The sequence below is a fragment of the Triticum urartu genome, chromosome 4A, assembly GCF_056163025.1.
Source record: "Triticum urartu cultivar PI428250 chromosome 4A, HENAU_Tu73, whole genome shotgun sequence".
NCBI classification, from domain to species: domain Eukaryota; kingdom Viridiplantae; phylum Streptophyta; class Magnoliopsida; order Poales; family Poaceae; genus Triticum; species Triticum urartu.
Window position 1 is genome coordinate 5,278,877 of NC_141876.1, and position 18,067 is coordinate 5,296,943.

Below are 18,067 nucleotides of genomic sequence, written 5' to 3' on the forward strand. Positions count from 1 at the left end.
TGTAGCTCCCTGCATGTGTTCCACTCCTTCACTAGACATTCTCCAATCTTGCATAAAAAAGGGGAAGATGGCATGAAGTCAACAACGGCACCACATAATCTAGGCTTGGGAAGTGTTAGGAAGACTTGTATATGTATGCCTTGCCAATTTGGTACGCTGATATATATACACACATGGACTACTGCCCATGCTAGTGATATGCATGTTATCTCTTTATGGTTCACGCACCATGTTTCTCATTGGTTAAATCACTAGTTTTGTACGTTGAGTGGAGCTCCGTCAAGACTGGGCTAGAAAGTTGAATCATCTGAGTGAATAGCTAGTTTATTTCTATTACTGTAGCTTATGCCCTTAAAATTCTGCAAGGCATAAACTTTGTTAAAATAAATTTTTTTATTTTGACAGCATTGATGCAGGAACACAAGTCATGCAACAAGGAAAACATTGAGTTTTTGTTCCCTTGAATTTTGCGAAAGATGGTCTGGATTTTTTTTCTTCACTGCGTGATACTCCCTCCCTCCGGAAATACTTGTCACCAAAATGAATAAAAGGGGATGTATCTAGACGTATTTTAGTTATAGATACATCCCTTCTTATCCATTTTGATGACAAATATTTTCGGACGGAGGGAGTACTAAGTTGGACCTGACCGAATTCTATTATAAGATAGAGTAAAAAACGTGCATCACCACATGTACTAGAAAGTTCAGTTATTCCTAATATATCATTTTATCAATGTTTGTATTATGATTTAATTATATTCTTAATTCAAAATCAAATTCGATGACCTCTGCATAAAAAACACAACTATCTTTATTTTAGATACGATTGACAAATGAAAATAACAGGCTTTCCTCCTGAATCTGCCTGTATGATGATGTCTAGATGAATTGTTTATTTGATACCATAGCTGTCTGGTTGTTCCAAAGATTGTTGCTCTCCTTTGCAATTGTCCATTTATTTTATGAAAATAATTGCACAGAGATAATTTTTATTATTATAATGGCATAAGCTTAATTATTGTTTGTGATTGTTGAACGAAATCCTTCATTGATTCCGGGCTGCTCGTAGGGGTACTGTGAAAGCAAGTGTAGGAGATTCCTTAGGCTGGTTGTAATAGGGAGTATCATATACTAGTATCATGCATATGATACTAGTATATGTTACTACCTCCCTAATGCATAGTATCATATATTAGTATCATGTAGTATTTTATTTATTGCCATGCATGACACAAGGTAGCTTAGCATTTAATATGATACTGTATCATGATATGATACTACACCTTCTCTTTCTTTATTTAATGCTATGACACCTCATCAAAATTGCCTAGTTGGCATGCATGATATTACCTATGATACTATCATTATGACCAGCCTTAGTCTGGCACTAAAAGAGCGTGATTCTCTAGAAAGAGAAGGTCTTGCATGGCCAAAAGGTCCTACTTGGAGACTTGGGCTCTTAGCAGGAAAGTTGAAGGTTATTTAAAGTCGGTCGATAGATGAAAGTGCAACAATTTTTTTTCTTCGCTGGAAAAATTTAGTATGGTAGACTGGTGGCACTGTGGCAGCTGGTAGGAAGGGCACCTAGGTGAGCGGTGGGCCGTGTTATTTTGGCCGTGGATCCCAGAGTATCGCCTGGAACAAGTTCTCTAGCTTGCCATCAATAGTGAGCAACCATGGCAGATGGGCGAGAAATCTAAGCCGGGCTAATAGCTCGGATGACCAAACAAATCATGTTGGCGCAAAACGACATGGAGAATTTTACCATGCGTGCTCCTCCACAGGCACTCGAATTAGTATTCCCAGTGTGTCCCATTTCTACAAATAAATATTTGACACATGGAAATCATCCTCGAACCCAAAGCTAGCTGAAACTTAGCATTCACATTTGATCTTGTACAATATATAGCTACACAAGGGATAGCCATGCTCTGATATATATATTATGGCAGTGGCATTCTAGTAGTTGCAGTATAACTAATTGGAAAGAATGGCGCAGTCAGATATTTATCATGTCGCTATGTTATAGTAAATTCATGGTACTGTAGCATCAAGGTTTATAGCATCTCTAGTAATATAAATAGACGTGTATTGTCTTTATAATTACCTGGTAAAAGCCCAGAGTTAGGTATATTTGACTTATCACATCTTCATCAATGTTAATTACTCCCTTAGAGAATGGACTGCGTCAGAAACAACAGTTAGCCATTTAGATTTGCATAGTGCATCTGGGCAATGTCCGCCGAACAACCACATGTGTATCTGGAAACTTCAGTTACGCCATTTGGATTTGCCAAATCCTCCATCTGCAAGAACCAAAGGCTCTTGATTCAAGAAGCAGCGATTCAGAAAGCAAAAAGCGGACACCATTCCTCTATCGTGCAGCTATGTAATCTTAAAGCCAACACATTCCTCTACAGAGACACGCTAGTCTGTAGAGGCGAAGTGCTTTCCATTTCATCTTGACCCTACGCAGCATCTGACTTCTATGCGCCAAGTATTGGCGTCCCATATATCTGATCAGCACGAAGCAAAAATGGCTTCATCATTAACATTGGCAAGAGAAAACAAGCTAGAACGAGCAAAGTCGTGAGTTTTAGTGTCGGCACAAATACCTTGTGAATGGTGTTCTTGAAGCAGCAGGTCTTGTGCTCATCCATCGAGGCGTGTATGAACATGTCAATGTATTATTTCACCTCTTCGAGGACGTTGGTGTCATTGTCTTTTTTTTTCTTCCAGCACGGGGACATGGCAAGGTTTATAGTAATAGAAGATGCATGTGAACCTTGAAACCATGAATACATGTCAATATTGCAAGAAAACATAGGAGCGAAGGGTTGGTTGATGTACATGCTCCGAAGAAGATATCGGCTTAACCTAATAGGGATCTCAATGCCAACTTCTATATCACTGAAGCCACTCTACACATTTAATCGGGGAAGTGAGAATCGTATGTCGTCTGGCATAATTAATTAAATCTACTTCAACGAAGAAAACTGCCATGGAAAGCCTAAACCTGAGATTTAAGCGAGCAGCATAGAAATCACTTGACACCAGCAGTCCACTCAAGCCATGTCATTTAAGAAAAACTTCTTCCATATTAACGCCTTACAAAACGACTTCTTGTTGTATCCAGCCAGGACACGGATTTTCATCTAAATGTCGAGACCGACAAATAAAGGTCGGAACATCAGCATGGAGGCAACACTTCAACACGTTAACAACACAATTTATTCATTGCTAAGTCCCATCAATAAAGGTCAGAATAAAAAAAATCACCCCGAACACAAAGCAGTGTTCTAGTCAGCAGCTTGTAGATAGATATTCGGATAATATCGCCTGCAAGAACACAATGCGGAACCGCCATGGTCTCCATCCAAAGAGGAGACATGCATGACTCACACGGAACTCCTCACAATCATGCAACAAGGTGAACCTTCCTAGTGCTTTATCTCAGTTTTAGGCTTCCTAGTGCTTTATCTCAATCTCAATCAGTGTGACTGTGAGGAACCTTCCAAGTGCTTTATCTCAATCTCAATATTTTAATTGAACTAGAGGAACAAACTTCCTGTCAACGCAAGATGTTATAGATTTCGAGTGCACTTCATATTTCACGCACACCCTTCTAAGCACTCTCGCACTCTGTTGTTGCCTGTTCTTCCAAGGTAAGATGATCAGTGCGTGATTGCGGCCACATCTCGCGTCCATTGATCTGCGGCCTTGGTGCCAATGATTCATCCCTTTTCTTCGTCCTCTACAGCCCTCACCTCACCATTGTTTTTCCTTGCTGTTGGACGAGACACCTATTGCCTTCTCCTATCGACGTACCGCACCTGGCACATGTGTGTCTATGTCACTGTGTTTCCCAGAAAATATTCGTGACAGATGGGATGGGCTATGCACATGATAGTCTCTCTTTGCATTTCAACCAAGGATACCTACACATCCTTCCTTCCGTTCACCATCACCATTGACTTCGAAAATTCAAAGGGACATTCTCCTCCCCTTCTTGATGCATCCAAATCCTAGCTAGATTTTAATATAATGAATCTTATTTCAAACAACTGATATGAGCCGCTCAATATCATCCTTGTGCACCCACCTAGTTAAGCTCACTTCACCGCTCGCACCACTGTTGGATTATATATATCATGTGAATGTGCTGCTACACAAAGTTGACATGCAATGAATGAATGCTCATTACCGCCTTCAATAGTTTAATTAAAAGATCAGTACTTCATATTACCGCCTTCAAGGCAGTTTTAACATGGTCCCTCTTACCCTCTCTTTTCACATGAGAGGTAAGAGTATAAAATAGATCTTAGCCGTTGATCTCATCAATGAATGGCTTGATTGACTCTTACCTTCTTACCTCACATGTAAAAAAAAGAGGTAAGAGAGACCATGTTAAAATTTGCCCACAAAAAAGGAAATGTAGTATTTGTCTACGAGTACAAATAGAGAAGTTGGCCACCCACCAAACCTGTAACGGCTGCTCACACTGCAGTTGGCATTTTTTTTCATCTATCCACGAGCTCAAAAGGAGCACTAATGTGTCATGGCTCATGGCCCAAGCTACTGGAGAAGAGTCCGTGGCGCCCAGGCGCAAACGGACGCCAACCACCGATTTGAGATGGCTACTTGGGTTCTTTGAAGCGGCTGGTATTTTGTCGAAAAGCGATGCCTAGGTGAGAGGCATGTGTAAATAGAAGACAACCTCTGTTCCTCTTTCTTTTTCCACTCGTTCCCGACACCTTCTTCTCGAAGTCCCAAATTCTACCTTTAGAAACCAACATGTACTCAGTTTATTGTGTAATCGAGAACTTGTTTGAAGTTCAGCTACACAAACTGACTATCAACACTGACTGACATAGCACAAGAAACGGCAGCAGATTTGCGGCCCACCGGCGAAATATATTCAGATTCAGCCAGCTCTGGTATACAAATAAAACTCAGGTTCGGCCATCGACCTGGGAAGCACCAGGTGGCTTCATGGACCGGAGCAGATTTGCGTACGTCGGTCAACCTGGCTGACTTCGTCAACTCCGTTCTGCTACAAGTAAGTGAGGACCGAATTTGCTTTGCCTACTTGTCTGAATTTGGTTACAGATTCAGTTGTAGAATCTGGTTACATGCCTATCTGAGTTTTGTTTGAGTGCTACTGTTGTCAATCAGTGTGAAGTTTCAGAACCAAACCTACGAAAGAAATAAAGTGACAAAAGCCCCCTGGTTGTGCAAGTGGAAACCAGGAAGGGCTACTTGTGTAGTGCCCTATTTTTGCTCTGTTTCATTTTCAAAACCTGAATTCTTGCTGGATCAAGATGTTAATCAAGGGTAAGTAATGCTAGCTTTCAGTTCATAGTTAGGTGAAATATGCTAGCTCTAAAGTCACGGTACAAGAAAAAACTGACAACTAGTATGCATATGCAGTTGTGTTATGGGCTCTGTCTATGCATATTTTCCAACAAACAAATAGACACCAATAATTCTGTCACCCCTTCCTCTCATATGTCTCAACCTGGAGTCAGAATTGATAGTACAAAAAGGTTCTTTCTTTATGGATCGAATGATAGACCATCTTCAGTGGTACATGCAGTTAATGTCCCCAGCAGGTGTCTATAGCTAACTTATATACATATATACAGGCCAAATTAAATAACCACTGCTAGTACTAGGAACCAAAGAAAATTGGGAGGGATACAAAACTGGGAGCAAGCTACTAGACTAATCTTGCTGCACGCCAAGTTGTGTGAGCTAGCGGGAAGTTAACAATGGAATGTTGCTGCCTCCTTAACTTGTCACTCCTTCCTCTCCAAGAGTCAAGGCAGGGTCATTGGTCTTGGCTGTCTTCTACATCCTCGACGTCTTCACACTCTGTTTCCGATCATGACAACTCCTGCCAAGCAAAACGAAATGGTGGCAAGTGCATATTCAGGCTCTACCATATGTATACCACTGAACTACTAAGATGGAATGGAATCAACAACAAGAGATTCAGAAATAGATTAACTAATATATATATAAACCCCTAATATATATATATATATATATATTACCTGGGGGTTGAAGTTTCTCATCTTGCTGTTCCTGTACATACTGTACGTAGCTAGCAGCGCGAAATTAACAATGCTCTTGCCTCCTTAATTTGCTACCACTCCTTCCTCCTCTAGACTAGAGTCGCTACATCCTCCTCGTCTTCAGATCCTGATTCAAACTCCTGCCAAGCAAAACCAAACAGTGGGAGGTGCATATTCAGGCTTCAGCATGTACCAGTGAACTACTATGATGAGATGGAATCAACGATAGGAGATCAAGAAAATAGATTAGCAACCCATACTGGAAGAGCAATGAGTTAACAATATATGTTACCTGTGGGTCGATGTTTGTCACCATGCTGTACGGCTCGCTTGTGTAAAATAGGTGCCAATTCTTTTCAATATGTTCACCAAGATCATCTGCATAAGCCTCGACACGCTGAATATGACCGAACTTGTCCCACACGAGACCAGTTTTTCCCAAAGCCATGCAAGCGAGTGCCTCTGGGCCGCAGTCTAACAACAAATGACTTGGCTTTACAGTTTGCAGGTATGACGGGATTGGTTTGTCATAGTGAACTGTCAACACGAGTCTTCGGAGTTGATCCATCCCCTGCAGAGACTCAAGGTTCTGGCAGCAATCGATCCCAAGCTTTTGCAACTTGGGGAAATTGGAGATATTAGTCAGGTTGGGTAAGTTAAATAGGTCAAGCTCGACTACGGAAGCAAAGTCCTCAACAGACTGAAGGCCCTGTATGGTGTATATGGTTAACTTTTTCAAAGCCCTTGCATGTGTGGCAAGGCCAGGAGGGATACACCTCAATTTGCAACTCTGAATAAGAAGATCCTCCAAGACAGGCATAGCTTGCACTTCCTCCTCCCACTCCCACTCCTCCCATTCCACCATTTCATCCAAGACCATCTTGTGCAGTCTTGAAAAAGCAACCACAACCCGGGATGAAGGATGATGATGGTGACTACTGGGCTGCACAAATTCAGGACCCACACGCTTGACTGCTACAGCCCTTCGTACCTGTAGGAACTCCAAACAAGGGAGCTGGCACAGTCCATCGGGGAGTTGAGTGCAGCAAGCCAGGTCGTGCAGCATTAGAAACTTCAAGGACTTGAGGAGTGTCGTTGATGTGTCCCTCATCCATCTTGGGAGCTGGCACCCATAATAGTTGTCGATACGAATATCTTCTATGCAAGGCGGAGGATAGAGGCCATCAAACACCTTCTCAATCATTCCTTGGTCCTTCTCAGACACTCCATCTTTGATCAATTCATTGCTGCCATGTCGACTCCTGCAGTCGAGGCTCAGAATGATAAGATTGACCTTTTCACCAAGCCTGACCTTTGTAGCGAATAAGGCATCTCAAACATTCTGTAGATTCACTAATCCAATGGCCCTAAGCTTTAAAAGAGGCCCAAGCTCTTCCAGACTACACCAATCACCATCCACATTGGCTGGGAACCCATATAGTGTCCTCAAATTCATGAGAGCACATAACCCTTTGGGCATACTATTTACACATGTGCCATCAAGATCAAGATGTCTCAGTTCATGTAACCTCACAATGCTATGGGGAAGTTTCACTACACTCTCACAATCCTCAAGACTAATGTGTTGTAAGAATTTCATCCTATGGATGTTCTCGGGCAGCCTATTTAGGTCATTGCACTTTTTTAATGTTAGATACCTCAAGTGTTTAAGCTGATACAGAGATTCGGCCAAGACAGCAAACTTTGTGGATTCTATATGTAGCATCCGTAGGCTTGAAAATGTTTCCAATGAATCACCCGAATGAATCTTCAAATTCCCAATTAACATCAATGATCTAAGTGATTTATGCTCTCGTAAACTTCTCCACTCACATTCATCTGATTCCATTCCTTTGGTTTCTATGGACAACCTAAGAAACCCTTGCAAACTAAGTTCCGTGTTCATTTTTTCTCCTTTATGAACTATCAGCGCATCATCTCTAGCTACAAATTGAGCAAATGAGCGAACAACATCATGCATGCTGCAAAGATATTGTCCAATACCATATGGAGTTGGCTCTATAAGGTTCCTTAGTATCAGTTGCCTATAGTACTGATGTCCCAATTCTTCTAATTCATCTGTGTTTCCGTGTACAAACCCTTCACTGATCCACATGCCGACAATCACATCTGACGGTAAAACTATAGGTATGTGGGAGAAGTGCAGAAAGCATTGCCTCAAGCAAGATGGTAAGTCCTCATAGCTAAGACATATTGCATAATTTAGCTCTTCTGACATTTGAGATACTGACCATAAATCACCGTTTAGAACCTTTTGCCAAGCACGTTGATTTTTCTCCCTCTGGCATAATAGCCCTCCCATCACCTTTACAGCAAGTGGTAGACCATCACACTTTTCTATAATCTGCAAGCCAATATCCTTTAGAATCTCAATCTCGGGTTCATCTTTTTCTGTTGTGACTACCTGCAAGGAGTAGAAATATATAGTTAATATTTGCAAAAAAAATATATAGTTAATAACAGACACACACTGCATTTGCAGTGTCTAGTGGCACTGTTTTTTTCACGCAGTTGCTAGATCGTTGAGATATACTAACAAAAAGGTGGTCATTATAATACCTAATTTGAAGTGCCAAGAAAAATTGATATCTTCGTCTATAGCTGCATATGTATGTTGTAATAATAAAGGTACATTTCAATATAGTTATTCAAATAAGTTGTTAACTTCACATAATGTATCACATGTGCATGGTGGACTATTACACATATAGATTGAAGGAAGCATCGAAAGTGCATGAAGTTTAATGTGTTGAACACACAAAGCCCACTGTTCACAAGCATCAGTTTGTGTACTGCCTATTCACAACAAATTAGCACTAGTACATGCTGTAGTATTTATCAAACAGTGCTTTAGTACTGCTAGATTATTAAATATTAAGTGTAATAAGAGGTGACTGCTAGTAAGTATGTATGCTGACCTGCTTCTTGAGCAATAACCATGCATCTTTAGCACTTAGTTTGTCAACATGGTGATAGTGCACAGCTTTCATGCTTAGGGCAACCGTGTCATGTCTTGTGGTAACAAGGACTTTGCTACTGGGACCACCGTAGCTAAAAGGAGCCATCAGTAAATTTGTCCCATGCATCGACACCCCACATGTCATCTAGTACAAGAAAGAACTTCTTGTCCCTGATGGCATTACTGAGAGCACCGACAAGTAGGTCTCTGTCTCGAGCTCCTCCAGCTGCAGGTAGGTCTTGACCAACGGCGATGATAGCCTTATTCAATAGCTCAACATCATTGAAATCTTTGGTGATGCTAAGCCATATCTTCTTAGTGAACTTGCCTTTGATACTATCATCATTGAAGACCTTCTTGCTGAGGGTGGTCTTCCCAATCCCGCCGACACCAACAATGGCGACCACCATGAAGCAATCACTCTTGTTGCTAGCAGCCTCCCTTGTAAGTACCTCCGCAAGTGCCCTCAGGTCCTCCTCGATCTTCGCACCAACTGCACCTGACCGCTCGATCAACGAATCAGTTTTGCGGTTAGTGGCGAGAGATCGGGTTGTATTTTGGTCTTCGTAGGCTTCTAGCTTGATAAATTTCAAACTCTTGCCCCTCTTGCAAATATCATCCAAATTTTGGTTGAGTTTCTTTGTGCGGGTGCCAATGTCATGAGCATGGATGGGATTCCGCATGCAAAAGAGCAGAGGGTTAAGGCACCCCCTGTCCTTTGTTTGACCTTGCTCCATGGCCTTGAGCTGACATAGGTCGACGATGTCGGTGGCTAGGTACATGGCACGCTTCAGTTCACCCACCCACCCCCGCACACTCTCATCGGTGATGTTCCTCCTATCAGCATCAGCAAGGAAATTCTTGAGGTCCCCAAGCTTGATGCTCAGGTCTGTTATCCCGTCGGATACGCCGATGAGCATGGCCACCTCCTCTTTGGCCATTTCAGCAAGCATGCTGGTCACGTAGGATGCCAAAGCATCCAGAACCCCCGCCATTTGTTGCAGGGTGCGCACACTCTTGAGCTGGCACTAAAAAGAAGCATGCAAATAGAAATTAGTCCTATGTATTACTACCTCGTTTTTTCACATAAAAAACCTCATGCTAACAGGAAGGATAATCACATTCAGTCCCTAGACACCGGTAACAAATCTAAAGGGAAAATGTGGCCTGCAAACTAGAAGATAGTGCACTCTAATTTGGCTTGAAATAAAAATAATGTAGTATTTACCTTGAACTCAAACACCAACAATTCAAACGGAAATGCACAAGATCAACAGTATCAGAGAGAAAAACATGGCTAGAAAGTGTGGTGTAGCTGGAATCAGGTAAGTACCTTGAATAGGCTGGATCTGATAAGAGATGGATCTTGGGATCACCCTTAGTCCAGCGCAAAAACTAGATAGATTTCCATTGCTCTCTCGGAAGTAGTTGCAGGGTTTGCTCACGCTTTTAGCTGGTACTGAAGAGAAACATGCAGTTAAAATTAATGAGTCCTCTGTATTACCAAGCAGCACCATTTACACATTTCCAACAATTGTATGCTACAAACGACGGATTCAGTCAGCAGAGAATAACTATAAGTCTGAAGTAAACTGTGGCTTGATACAGATCAGGGAGCAGCTGCAACTGTCTGTCGCCTGAATGCGAGGACCGGCGCACCCGTCTGGGCGTCCTTGGCGGTGTTCACCGCTGGAAGCTAAAGAACGAGCCAACTTGAATTAATTACCTTGTATCAATTGGAGAGATCGGAGCTCTAGATCTTTGCTAGTGGCTGAACTCCATGTGGAAATGGCAGAGAACAGTTTTGGTAATGTAAGCTCTCGGAAAAAAAGTGCCCCCGCGTCGTCCGCCTGGGCGACTCAGGCTGCGACTCGATCCGTTTTCCTCGGCAGTTCCCCGTGCTTCCTTCCCTCGCCGTCGCCGGCTCGCCGGCGCGGCTGACGGCGGCAGTGGGGCTCCATCCCCGTGGCAATTTAGGCAACACTTGATGAGGTGCAGCGGCGGCTTGGATGCCGTGAAGGTGGAAGTTGAAGCGGCGGCGGCGGTACATGTGGGGTTCAATCTGACCTTTGCATGGCTATTGGGTGGCCAGATGGGCATCAAAGATGCAAGTTACCGCCATTCATGGATGGCATGTTCACCAATGGAGGGAGCCTCGCGGTGCCGGTAATTCCTCGGCAGAGCACGAGATCCATTCCTCTTTTCCCCGTGAAAGAGTGGATATCTGCTCGCACTGGTCCGAACGGCCACCTCCTGTGGCTTTTCCATCCAGAGAAGCTCCGCTGCATGATTGGGAAGTGCAGATCCATCCTGAGAGTGTGCAGCGTGCTCATGCCATGCCCATGCTCCTGGAGTGGCTCTTTGACGTTGCGGCGTGGCAGGTTGAGGCGGCGGCTCGAGAGCAGTTGTTGCTGTCGTCGCCCGCATCTCCTGAAGGGAGGGGAGGCATGGTCATGGTGGTCTTCTGCTTGGGCTCGGGCGCTAGGTCAGGTGGCGCCATGAATCTGGCCAACATGCTGATGGGCGGTCATCGGCCACGGTGGCCACCTGAGAGGATTAAATTTGTATGATCTACGTCCATAGGTGAGGACGACAAGATAGTGGCTGTGAGTGGTGCTGTCGTCTCATGCAGATCAGCCTTGGCTGCCACTTATGAGGATGGTGCAGGCCTCCAGAGTGTCCCAAACTAGAACCGATGGGCGTGGTAGCGAGTAGCTCTTCTCGAGTCTCGTCAGCCTACCAGTATGGACGTGGTCATTGCTCGTCGTAAGGACAGTGCACGTATGCAACTATTGGGATCGAGGCAAGTGGAGGAGACAACACTATTTGACTTGATTGGGCGGTATTTCTCGAGTACTCAGTCTTGAGCTCTGAGGTGAAAACTCTGGTCTGACCCTAGTTGGAGAGACCTGGCAATGGAGGCGTTCTTTGCGTCATTACCCTGATGATGGTATTGCTCGGATTTGATCTTCAGGGTGAAAACCATGATCCGACCTTTGGTGGTTGGATCCGGCGATGGCGACGCATTTACGTCGTTCCCTTCATGGAGGCATCGTTTTTGGAAAACCCTTGTCGTAGTTTTTGTGTTGTCAAGAGATGGTTGGCGCTGATGGTCACTGCTATATTTCGTCAATTGTTGTTTCATTTTATTTTTCTTTCCGTCTAGGCATAGTTTTGGTCTTGTATGACTTTGCTTTTTGCCGGCGTGATCAATTTGTGTGTGTGTATGTGTCGTGTTGGCTATGTGCATTCTAATTATGCAGAGGCTGGGTGTATGTTCATTATGATTGTATCCATTGAAGCTATGTTATGAGTCAAATAAAGACAGCCTTTATCAGAAAATGTGGAAATGGCAGAGAACACGAGGCTTTGTACCAGAAATAGCTCGTTTTTATTCTCTTAACAAATACTAGTAGATATATAGTTTGAAAAGTAGTCAGATAGATAGAGACGCAAGTTGCTGCCCAACAGCTACAGCCTACAAGCGATCCAACAGGATGCGGCAATCAACCCATGCATGTATTGTTCCACAAAAGAGAAACGTGTGACAACCCATGTATTGTTACACTTGCTACCTTGTTGCTCAAGTGGTGCGTGGCATAATCGGTTCTTTGTTCAGTTACAAACTTACGGGTGATGGTGCTATCCATTTAGCAGATCGATCCGTTAACCAGTGAAATCACCCGTAAACAACAAGTAATTAGTACAGAAAAAGCACTAGCACCAACTATATATGGTGTATAACTATGTGTAATGGTAGACTAGTGATCACTATGATGGAAAAAGGAGTCGATTCGAGGAAAAACATAGAGATGCATGATAAAGTTAGTATTCTGCTGGAGCTGAAATTAAGCAAGTACCTTGAATCGATCAGCTGAGGAGCAGAGAGATGGATCTTCTTCCTTGGTCCTGGCAGATGTTTAGAGCAAGTAGCACTACCGGAATCGCACGCCGTCGGCATAGCCCTGAATGGCCGTCGGGACAGGCCTATGCCGACGGCCCCCGTCGGCATAGGGCTGTCGGCAAAATATCCGTCGGCGTAGCCAGAAAGGCCGTCAGCATAGAAAGGCCGTCGGCATAAGACCTATCCCGACGGTGTCCGTACATCTATGCCGACGGCGAAGGCCGTCGGCAACGTTATCGCCTAATGGCGGCCGCCGTCAAGTCTGCCCAACCACTTGTCTCCACGTGGCACCCCTATGCCGACGGCCTGGCCGTCGGCTTAGCAGAAAACTGTGCCGACGGCTAGACCGTCGGCATAGAAGTGCCACGTGCCGACCGGCCGCTGCTCGTGGGCCAGGGCTATGCCGACGGCCCTGCCGTCGGCATAGTCTGAGATTAAGCCGACGGCCTGGCCGTCGGCATAGTCCTTCAAACGGAGATCCCAGTTGCTGACACGTGGGTACCTATGCCGACGGCCAGGCCGTCGGCTTAATTTCAAACTATGCCGACGGCTAGGCCGTCGGCATAGGTGCCCACGTGTCAGCAACTGGGAGCTCACGCTGGCCCTATGCCGACGGCCTAGCCGTCGGCATAGTTTGCTTTTAATATTTTTTTCTTTTTTCTGTTTGTTTTCAAATCAGTTCAATTCAGATAACATCACATATATAACAGCACATATCAGCAGCACATATCAACGAACATAAGCATAAGCATCATGACAACAATAGATCATCATCACACAAGCATAAGCATATCAACGAATGTAAGCATAAGCATCATCACACAAGTCAGCTAAATGATCATCAGCACACACAAGTCATCTCAAGCATCATCATCACATCTCAAGCATCATCGAGCACCGCGGAGGTCGTCACCGCCAAGACGGCCAAAGTCCAGGTCATCAGTGCTAGCGGCAGCGCTACCGCCTCCGCCTCCGTGGATCGGAGTGGTCGGGCTCCGTGTCTCCGGAGTGCTGCGAAGACCACCGCCAACGGTAGATCCATCTGTTCCCTGCATGTTGAAAAGACATATGCACGGGATTTATGACTGTGTTGAAAGGCATGACATGCTTTGGGTGAATAGATTGGGGATGAACTAACCGGCGAGGGGCCAGCGTTCTGTGCCACAAACTCCTCAAAGCTCATCAGCACTGGTTGTGCTGGAGGGCATTGTGCTGTAGGGAACTGAGGACACCTGCCGGCCGCCATATCCTGAAAAGCCTGCTGCATCTGGCTATCCCTCTGCACTTGGTGTTCATAAAGCCTCTGATGCCACGCCATGGTCTCATGGCGTGTGTACTCCATGTAGGCCTACGGTATGACATGATGGAACTCATAAAACTACTAAATGCGGAAAATGAAGTGAGAAATGAAGATAAGAGGGAAAATACTTACAGATTGTTGCTCCTGAAAGAGGGACTGTGTACTAGTCACTGGCTGGCTCGTGCGCTGGCTCAGGCTCGGGTCGATCCGACGAAGCTGTGTGTAGGAGATACTAGGAGTGATCACAGCATCGAGAACCGCATCCCGACCGTGCTCCTTGGGCCCCATCCTCACCACCGCCATGTCGTCCAGAGGCGCCGCAATGGGGTCAGGTGTGTCAGGATGTAACTCCAGATACGCTTCGGAGTAGGCCTTCTTCCTCCCTTCGGTCTTCTTGCCGTAGTACTTGGGCTCGCCAGGCTTGGGGTCCTTCCGCGTATGGGCGATCTCCCACGCCTGCATGTGTGAGAGCAGCCGCTTCAGTTTCTCCTCCTGCACCACCAAACAGAGGTTAGTCATACATAAGAAAGTGATGGTAAATAGAAGAAGAAGAATGTTTAATGGGGTTAGTCATACATTAACTGCCTTGTGGAGATAGTGGTTTCGGTTTCCCTGAGCATGTACTCCCTCCGTCCCTCGGTTAGCCTTATTTTGGGTTCTCATAGCCGCCCAGGCTCCAGCCTCATCACACCAAAGATCCACCAATGCCGCCCAGGACTCGTCTTTTCCATAACACCAATTTGGACACACCTACATAATAAAAGCATAATGGCATGTAGGTGTGTCCAAATTGGTGTTATGGAAGCATAAAGCATAAAGCATAAAGCATAATGTACCACAAGGTAATGAAAGCATAATGAAAGCATAATGAAAAATCTTTTATACTTACCGCCAAGAACTCGGGCCTCTCCAAGGTAATGCCCATCCTCCGCGCTTCTTCCTTGGTCATCTTCACACCAAGATAGTCGTGGTAGTATGTGGAGATGGCCACATAGCGCACCTCGTACTGCATCTGGCGGGCCTTCTTCTTGCATTGGCGCAGCACGATCTGGTCCGCTCTAGCCCTGTGCTCCGGAAGAACTCGATAGTATTTCTACAATCATGCATGAAACAAGAATGGGAGAAGCCATGAGTTAAATCATTCATGAAACTAGAATGGACTTGTGCTTCTGAAGAGAACTCACCCAGAAAGTAGTGATCACGGCCTTGGCATCGGTCTCATGGTCCGCGTGGCGGGCCGCTTCCCAGTGGTCCCAGCTCGTGGCCAAAACCCGATGGTCCGGCTGCCTGACTGGATCAGGACAGTACAACCCCGGCCAATATAACTTCAGCAAGACGGTGATGAGGCCGTTGGGAATACGGACCCCTTTAGAATATATCCAGTTGCTGCAAAAGAATGAACTATTAGCATGTGACAAGAAAAATAAATAACAACCGGAATAAGCATGTGACAAGCAACATAATGAACCACTTACTCTTTTCCCGTGGGCTCAATGAGCCACTTCTGCTCCTCAGTAGCAGGAACCTGCTTTGGTAGCTTTGCGTTGCCACGCAGCCACCCCTTCGTGTCAACCCCCTTCCCGTCACCACCATCATCCCCGCCACCACCCTCCTCCTCACCTGCCTCCCCCTCCCCAACCTCCTCCTCCTCCTCCTCCTCCTCGCCTGCCTCCTCCTCCTCCTCCTCCTCGCCTGCCTCACTAGAGGAGGGTACCTCACTAGAGGAGGGCCTCGAAGACAACACCCCTAAGTCGGTGAGGGTGCGCTCTTTCTGGCCGCGACCCCCTGTAGTGGCTCTCCCCCCAGCACCTCGTCCTTTAGAGGCTCTCCCCCCGCCCCCTCCTCCTCTAGGGGCACCTCTCCCTCGACCTCCCTGTGAGGAGTCATCGTCAAGTAGCCGAGGGGGAGGATTACGTGCTCGACCACTCCGACTAGGCAGGCCGACGACCTTGCGTAGGAAACCCACGCCGTCGGCCTTCCCCTTTCCCATGTTCCACGAACCTGCATTGAAAAGAGAAAAAGCAATTAGTAAATTAATGAATGAAGGAAAGGCATGATAATAAACACATTAATAAAAATGCATAAAAAGGCATATTCCTAAACTATAGAAAAAAATACTTGAAACATACATCTGCTAGAACCCATATGAATCATCACTGTTGTAACCTCTTTCTCGGTCCGTCTCATCATCACTATCAATCATATCATCTTCGTTGTCCGACGGAGGTGGAGGCTCTTCCTCGTCGTCAGCGTTTTCGTTTAACTTTTCTAGCATAAGTATGTCATTTTCATTGACAATGGTCTCACCATCATTCCATGCATCGTCGACATTTGGGTCCACATCATCATCACCTAATGGTCTAGCGTCATCGTTTCTAACCACATCATCATCATCATCATCATCATCAGGTTGCTCTTGATAGAACACTCCCTCGTATGTCATGGGGTTAATGTTGTAGTAATCGTCTTCATTCGGGTCTGGTAGCTTACCATGTGGCGACACCTTGAACACAACTTCCCAGCCCTTTAGATACACTTTCTGGCATGGGTAAGGCAGATAATATACTTGTGTAGCTTGGGTAGCCGCAATGAAGAGATCGGCTCCGGCATAGACGGTTGATGGTTTAACTTCGACCAAACCAATGGAAGGCGTATGTTTTACCCCCTCCTGCGGATCGAACCATCGGCATTTGAACACAGGCAGACTTAGGGTCTCACGCCCCTGGCGGAATTTAACCTCGTATATATTTTGTACCCTTCTGTAGTAGTCTACTGAATTTTGACCGGGGGTGTACACTCCAGTATTTATAGTTTTGGGATCGGGGCGGCTGTTTTGGTGCTCCTCTGTATGGAAGCGATACCCATTCACATCATACTTTTTACATGTCACGACGGCAGGGTCAAAACCCATGGAAACCCATCTCAATTCATCATCCATAGATATGTTCGAATCTTTTCCCTACAAGTATAATGGAAATTGTTGCGTGCATTAGTTCGGTTAACTAATAAATGTTGAAGTAGGTATTTAACAGGGGATTGTGGAAAATTACTTTCTCCATGAACCAAGCAACAAAATTTTTACGTCCAGGGTTTCCATGACGGAGAAGAGTAAGTGCCTCCGCCTCAGTAGGAGGATTCACTCCCGTCCATTCCTCTTGAACGAAATCACTAAAAAAAGATAAGCGGTGTTAGACCGGGACTAAGTGAACATGAAACATGATGATGTGGAAGACATAAAGGAATGGTGTAGTGGTATTACCTCATCCACACTTCCTCAACTTCCTTGATTTTGTGCAAGATATAGAACATGAGGTCCTCCCACTCTTGTCGTGGCATGTTATAAGATTTCGAGGCCCCAGCCCTCCCACCTTGCGCGTTGAATAGATCGAGCCTGGGTTGATACTTGGGCTCTTCTATATTGTATCGAGGCACCTTGTTATGCAGATGGGGAACATGGTCTGGATAGTATGATGTCCTGAGGTCTGACACCTCCTCTAGGATAACTGCCTCAGCTATGGAAGCTTCAATCTTAGCTTTGTTTCCACATTTCCGTCGGAGATGCTTGTTCTGCCTCTCAGGGCCGTACTGCCAGCGATTTTGCACAGGGCCCCCCAACAATACCTCGTTCGCGAGGTGCAGAATGAGATGTGTCATCGGAGTAAAGAAGCCTGGCGGAAAGATCTTCTCTAGCTTGACCATCAACTCTGGTGCCTTCTTATGCAATTTTTCAATCACCTCTTTACTTACTTCTTTAGCACAGAGCGTGCGGAAGAAATGGCTAAGCTCGGCAAACACTCGCCAGAC

General features: G+C 45.2%; 2 protein-coding genes across 2 annotated transcripts; both read right to left on the bottom strand.

Annotated features, from left to right (window-relative positions):
- Window positions 1-6,064: 6,064 nt before the first annotated feature.
- LOC147974299 (uncharacterized) lies at window positions 6,065-8,356 on the bottom strand. Its single transcript, XM_087517392.1, has one exon. It carries the CDS (start codon window positions 7,281-7,283, stop codon window positions 6,255-6,257), a length of 1,029 nt encoding a protein of 342 aa, XP_087373518.1. The 5' UTR covers window positions 7,284-8,356; the 3' UTR covers window positions 6,065-6,254.
- Window positions 8,357-9,151: 795 nt separating this feature from the next.
- On the bottom strand, window positions 9,152-10,054 carry LOC125550092 (putative disease resistance protein At1g50180). The gene has a single exon (XM_087519997.1). It carries the CDS (start codon window positions 10,052-10,054, stop codon window positions 9,152-9,154), a length of 903 nt encoding a protein of 300 aa, XP_087376123.1.
- Between the last annotated feature and the right edge of the window lie 8,013 nt (window positions 10,055-18,067).